The 7,449-nt window shown below is 38.3% G+C and overlaps 1 protein-coding gene across 1 annotated transcript; it reads right to left on the reverse strand.

The window, feature by feature from the left end:
- Positions 1 to 829: 829 nt before the first annotated feature.
- On the reverse strand, positions 830 to 3,796 carry LOC145333222 (uncharacterized). The gene has a single exon (XM_080178363.1). It carries the CDS (start codon positions 3,794 to 3,796, stop codon positions 830 to 832), a length of 2,967 nt encoding a protein of 988 aa, XP_080034489.1.
- Positions 3,797 to 7,449: the final 3,653 nt, after the last annotated feature.

Below are 7,449 nucleotides of genomic sequence, written 5' to 3' on the forward strand. Positions count from 1 at the left end.
TGGTTCAATTTTCATAAATTTTTCAGTTAAAGATATTAAAATTAAATTTCTGGCGTTTTATGAAAAGAAACAATGGCGGCCAAACTGCCTTTTAGCAGGTTTTTGGCTATTTTTATATGTTGATATATTTCCCCATATCTTTGGCATTTTTGGTCCAATTTTAAAACTTTTTTGCATTAACAGTTTCAAAATATTTTTTCCCATTGTTATGTGCATCTTCTTCTTCTTCTTCTAAGGCATTCTGTTCCGATAGAACACTGCCTACTGTTCATGCAGTTGTCTCTTGTGCCTGGCCAGGTTACTTTTGGTGACCATGGCTCCGCAGATGTTGCATGGAGTTCTGGCCGCTGGTGGTCTTGGGCCAGGTGGTGGTGGGTTCTGGCCTCCACATGTACTCCTGTGCCGGGCAAAGTTGGAGCTGGATATTTCCCTGTCACAGTTCCCGCATCTCCTCCTATCTGGATCCTGCGCCAGCCTTCCAGAACAACTTTTTTGGTGGTTTTTCAGATTAGTATCATAGTTGAAAACTGTCCCGCATCCCTGACATTTGAAAACGGCTTTGTTGTCGGCTCTTTCATGCATCCGTTTCCTGTGAACTGTGAGACCTGCCCTGGATTTACAAACCATTCCGCAGCCCTCATATTCACATTTGTATCCTGGGACTTCTCCAGGTACAACAGGTATCTGTACTCTCTGGTTCCTCTCTCCACTTTCTCCGTTTACTTTTTTGCCTTTTCTTTCCTCCCACTCCTCAAGAAATGACATTCTCTTGTTTACTCTTTCCTTCCATCCTTTTTTGTCGTGTGTTAACATTCCAATTTTTGTGTAATCAACTCCGGCTTCCTTCAAGATTTTCTTCCAATATAGAATTGTTTTTCTCTTTTTTTCCAGGTACTTTTTCTATCGTTTCCAGGTCTTCCATCCATCCTAGGACCACAGCCTTTACGGTCCTGTCGTTCTCCATCCTCATAACATGTCCAATTCTCTCTAGCACTCTCTTTTCAATTTTCCATCTCAGGGATTTCACGCCAAGGTCCTTTCTGACGTCATACATGTTCTTTCCTTCCTGCTGCATCTGGATCATTGGTGGTCCTGTTTTCCTGCTCCAGATGAACCTGTATCTCTTGTCCATCATTCTCTGTAGTTTCTGTATTTCACTTACATACCATGTCCTTGCTTGGCAGTCAAACAATATCGTGCTTTCAACACAGGCCTCCACTACCTTTGCTTGACTTCTTTTTGACATTTTACTGCCTTTCAGTCTATTCTTGACTTTCATCCAGGCTGCTCCGCCTCTTTTTAGTCTCTGGTCTGTGTCCTTCTTTTCGCCCATCCAGCTTCCTAGCATTCTTATCGACTCACTCTCCTCTGTGCCAAAATTTAAATGCTCTTCTTTGTCCTCGTTGTTCCTCTCTTCAAATCTCTCCATTATCCTCTTGGTTTCATCCACTCCTTGCTGCAACTCTTTCTTTTTGCCTACGATTGTAGTATCGTCAGCGAATAGACCTTTATCAATCTTTATTCGCTTGGCCTCAGAATTTGGTTTTTCCCACAGACTTGTGCAAGGAAAAGAACTGCCTGGGACATATTTTAAGTTCAGTCCATAGTCCATATCTGTCTCTTCCGCCTTTCTCTTCCTGGCTTTAGTGGCCAGTCTCATTACTGCTTGGTGAAATATATTGAACAATGGTGGGGAAGAAGGGCAGCCTTCCCTCAGTCCTCTTTCTGGAATCCATGGTTCACTCTCTCCTGTCCTGCTCTTTATTCTGTATTCCGTACTTTCATGAAGGTCTTTTAGTACTCTCAGAAACTTGTCTCCTATCCCATACTTTTTCAGTATCATCCAGAGAGCCGGCTTGTTAACTCTTGGGTAAGCTTTTCGAAGATCTAGTAGCCTGGCAGCAGGTTTTTCTCCATCTGGGATATTCTCCTGTGCTTTCTCCGCGTGTTTAAACAGGTCACTAGAATCTTCTTGGATGCGAACCATAATTTGGGTTACATCAGCTGTTGAACGTTTCTTTCTAAACCCTGCCTGGTCGTCATCTAACAACTTCATGGTCTCCGCCCATATGCGTAATCTGTCCGCCGCTATTCTTGCTGTGACTCTAGAGCCCATGGCTAGCAGGCAGACTCCTCTGAAGTTATTTACATTATTCCTGTCACCCTTTTTAAAAAGGGGAATGACTTGTCCAACTTTCAGTGAATCCTCCCAAAACTCCTGTCCTTTCTCCCACATCTCTTGTATCATTGTTAACAGCTTCTCTATCAACTCTGGTCCTCCATTCATTAGGTATATTAATCTGACTCCATCCTTGCCGGGAGCAGACTCTCTCATAAACTTCATTTGTGTCAATATTTCTTCTCTTGTCGGTGTTGCATCTAAAATTTCAGCATAGTTCTTTGCTTCGTCAGTGTTGCTTATGTCTTCAATCAAGTTTATGATCTCCTCTACGTCCTCTGGGCTGTTTTCAAATCTGTCCTTTGATATGTCTTGGAAGTGTTTCTTGAATTGTTCCATCGATATATTGGTTGTTTCTGGTGCTTTTGTTATTCCTCTCGTTCCTAGTTGTTTCAGGTGTTTATAAACTGTCCCCTGGTCTCCTCTCTCTCCAGCGTTTTTACAGTCATTGAGAATTTCGTCCCACCAGTCTTTTTCCCAATCAGCTGATTTCTTTTTCAGGTCTTTTCTGGCCTCTTTCAGCTCTTCCCTGATTGGTTGTCTCTCTCGCTCTAATCTTTCTTTCTCATCTCTGTCTCCTGCTTCTCTTATGCTCACTGTCAATTGATTTCTCTGTTGAACAGCAGCTGTTATTCTGGCTCTCATTCTAGTGATCTCCTCGTCTCTGCCTATCATCCAGGGATTTAGTATCTGTTTCTCTGCCACTCCACACGTTTCAGTAGCAGCTTCAACAGTTACTTTGGCAATCTCATCCCATCCTACTCCATCTGTTCTTTGTCTTTCTTCTCTCTCTATCTGCTCCAATTTCTCTTCCACCTTCTGTCTGTATGTTAAAGCATGTTCTTCAATTCTTAGCTTCTCCCACTGCACCCTTGGAATATTCTTCTGTCTCTTGTAACTCTTAGGTTTAATCTTAGGTATGATTTTGATTCTCTTTGGCTTATGATCTGACAAAGATGACTCAAGTACTGTATGTACTTTCCTGACTAGATTGTGTCTTTGGTCGTTCCTCATAATGAAACCGTCAAGCTCGTACCACCTGCCCAGGGCATTATTGAACCAGGTGCCTCTCCTCTTATGCTTGTAGTAGCTATTTACATAGCATAAATTATTGTCTTCACACCAGCTTAGTAGTTCTGCTCCTTGTCTGTTAGTCGTTCTGATTCCAAAAATTCCACACACTCCTTCTCTATCTTCATTGCGGCCAACGTGCGCATTGAAGTCGCCACCAATGACTAGGATCTCGTCCTTTTTAGACCAGTTTACATGATCCTTTAGATCCTCTTTGGCTTGTTCTATCTCCTCCTCGTTCCTTCCATTCCACACAGGCAAATAAGTGGAAGTAAGGGAGAAGCCCATAGTTTTTACCGAAATAGTCCTTTTGCTGATTTTTGTTTTCTGGCCTTGCTGACACCAAGATGTCAGGGCATTCCCCTGAAGTAAAATGGCAGCTTTCTCTGTGTAAGTAACAGCTATCTGTTTATCTCCCTCTCCCAGCCAAATTGTACCACTATCAGTGGCAAGCACTTCTGATAGTAGAACCGTGTCCCAGTCTTGTTTACTTGAAAAATCAGCCACTGCTCTCAGCTTCCGTCTGTTGTAGGTCCCCACTGACATACGTTGAACATTCCAAGTTGCTATGTCTACTATTTTCTTCTCTGTCTTTTCTTTTTCTCTTCTTTCTCGTTTCTCTTTTCTCCTCTCTTTACTTCTGTTTCTCCGTTCTTCTTTTCCTCTCTCTGTTTTATCTCTCGGTCCCGGGTTTTTTTCAACTGTAACTAATCTGATACTAATCTCCACCTCTAATCTCCTCTCCTCCTCAACTGCAATTTCAGTTTTACGCCAACATGTTTTTAAGGAGAGAGAGAACTTGGCTACTGTTCTCCCCCTCCGTTGCCAAAAAAAGACTGCTGCAGGTTCCAGCTCGCACTGTACATTCCGGTTTCGTCCTTCTCGGCCTCCTGGCCCATTTGCCACACCCCTGTGTGTTCCCGCTTGCGCCGCTGGGAGGCTGAACCATTCCACAAGCTGTTATGTGCATCTAGTATGTAATTTACTTTAACCATCTTCATCATACAAAATAAAACAAGGTTTCATGTTTATTTTCTCCAATAAATCTATTATTGATTTTAAATCTACTTCTACGTATTCCCATCCACAATTTTTATGCTTCGCTACTTATGGATGTTGTCATCCTTGTTTTTGTTATAAGGTGTGGTGGGAAAGGGAAGAAAGAGACGGGAAAAAAGAAGTTCAACCAGGAACGATAATTTCCAAAAGTATATGGCACAGAACCATAAATAAAAAAAACAAATTCTTGTACTTTAGGGTGTTCCATGGAGGTATAATTGAGTTAAATACCTAGGAATAAGGTGAAGCCAACAAGCGTTGTTTCGTTTTTGGTATAAGCTGAGAAATTCCACCCTCAAAACATTTTACAGAAGTAGCGCTCTTGTGTACGTACAGATACAAAAATTGTGAGAGCCTATGAAGAGAAGTCGCTCTCCTACATATCTATAGGTTAGTACAGACATATTCATAGATATAGAGTAGCTACGCTTTGTGAGAGCCTATGAAGAGAAGTCGCTCTCCTACATATTTAAAGGTTAGTACAGACATATTCTTAGATATAGAGTAGCTACGCTTTGTGAGAGCCTATGAAGGGAAGTCGCTCTCCTACATATCTATAGGTTAGTACAGACATATTCATTGATATAGAGTAGCTACGTTTTGTGAGAGCCTATGAAGGGAAGTCGCTCTCCTACATATGTATAGGTTAGTACAGACATATTCATAGATATAGAGTAGCTACGTTTTGTGAAAGCCTATGAAGAGAAGTCGCTCTCCTACATATCTATAGGTTAGTGCGTACACCCAAATTTCTAGATATAGAGTAGCTACTCTTAGTGAGAGCCTATGAAAAGAAGTCGCTCTCCTACATATGTATAGGTTAGTACAGACATATTCATAGATATAGAGTAGCTACGCAGACACTTTGTGAGAGCCTATGAAGAGAAGTCGCTCTCATACATATGTATAGGTTAGTACAGACATATTCATAGATTTAGAGTAGCTACGCTTTGTGAGAGCCTATGAAGGGAAGTCGCTCTCCTACATATCTCCGGATTTCCTCTGTTAAAACAGAAAGAGAGAAACAAAATAATAAAAAAGACTGTGCATTTTAAAATTAAAAGAAAGATTTTTTTGAATGAATATGGGATATAAAGCTACGGCAATAGAATTCAAATTTATCCCATCCATTTGCCTGTGTATAAATAGATTAAAACCTGATCATTATATACTATCAAAGATTCTACAGACGTTTATATGATGTTTTGGTAAAGTTAAAAAATACTTTAGAGAAATAAAAATTCCTTGATAGGTATGACTTAATTTTGGCATTGACAGACTTTTTAATAAAATTTGAAGACGGAAACTCTTGCTTTAAACCGGAGAGAAAAAAATGACAATTAAAAAGGGGGGCCTAGTCTACTTGGATTGGGAAGTATATTAAACAATTAAATTCATATATGTTTAGCAGTAAATATGACAAGGTCTGTATGTCTTTCTTTCGGATTATCTGAAAAATCATGTATCGTATCGTGTTATTAGTAACTTTGTTCGAAAACTAATATAAAAACGATAATATTTATATTCCAATTTTGTTGTCCCAGGGATCTTCGGCCCCTATCAGGACTTTCAAAACTGAAACTAATCTTTTTCATATTACTATCCACGGAAATCTGCCTATAATACTATGCTATACATAACCATTCTAATATAAATCAAACATTACATGATCCAAATAATAAATGTATAAGAATAGATGTATATTCAAGACAACTACCTGGCATGAAAAATTGAGAAAACATGTCCCCTTCCCTGGGCCTATGAAAATTATTCAGTTAAAACAAGGCAAGGGGGAGGGTTGTAATTTGTTCAAGAGGGGGGGGGGGGGGGGCTAGGGAAATCATATCACATATTTATATTAATAAATATAAGGTGTTTACATAATACTACACAATTTTTAGTTTTGTAGACTTTGATAAATTGCAAATAGCAAGGAATCTTAAGGAAAAGATAATAGACATTAGACACAAATTGATTTTAATCCCAACAATTGATAACAAAAAAAATAACTACAAGTCCTGGCCCTGGCACATAGCAAACAGTTTTTATATCCATTTTTTACTGTATTTACTAAATAGGTTTTAATAATAAAACATTTGTGGTTTTGGCGTTGATCGCAAAAATTAAAAGGGGGTGAGCTGAAATTACCAATAAAAACATACACTAAAGCAGACAAAGTTGATTTATAGAGAATCCTCGCTCTTAAAAAGGCTTTTTAGCGTCTTTATTTGAGCACTAAGGGGGTTCCAGTGAAAGGATGGGGAAATGAAACTGGAAATGGCAAGGCAAGTCTAAGAAGGAGTTTCCTTTCTCTGTAGTCAGACAATAGACAAATTGTTAGATTAAACAGAATGTTTTTTTTTACGTGGAGCTTTTCTTCATAAAAGGTTCGCTAAGTCCATCAGAAATGGGTAGCTCTAATAGTTGTTAGTCATGTTAGAATTGTCCTATCGATTTTAAACTAGACACGATGATTCATGTAACAGAAAGAAACAATTTAGAAAGCGTAGCAACTCCATAATCATAACCAATCAGCCAGATGTCCATTTTAAAATGACTTTTTTTTCTCTTTTTTTGATATAATTTTCCCTTAATTTTAATGTTGGACAATTAGTTAAAATTAGGCATTTATTTAATTTTAAATGGAATTATATCCATCTTAAGCATCTTGTAATTATATTATTTTGTAATAGATTTTTACTTGGTTTTTTCGTATTTAGGCTAATCCAAAAAATCTTTGTAAGATATTTTTTTGATAAAATAATTTCTTAAAAATACTTTATAAATCTAACACAAATGTCAGATCTAGCACTTAATCTTAAAAATCTCTTTGATAATTCTCAAAGGGGTAAATGTTTGAAATCTATGGCTCTATCATTTACTAAGTATATTTGCGATAACTTTTATTTAATGAAATCTTCCAATTTTTAACATGTACAAAACGGCCTGCTTAATTGCTTCAAGATCCATGTCAGATCTATATAGGAAATAAATGTCTATAAACGAGCTCAAGTTTTCCAAGGAATATATGATTAAAACTCATAGTGCTCCAATAATCCATAATAAACTCTCATTGCCCAGAACGATAAGACCCATTATTTTACTTTATTAAAAATAAATTCATTTTTTTAATTTCATGT

This window comes from Acartia tonsa, chromosome 12 (assembly GCF_053477335.1).
Source record: "Acartia tonsa isolate MP-2025a chromosome 12, ASM5347733v1, whole genome shotgun sequence".
Taxonomy (NCBI): domain Eukaryota; kingdom Metazoa; phylum Arthropoda; class Copepoda; order Calanoida; family Acartiidae; genus Acartia; species Acartia tonsa.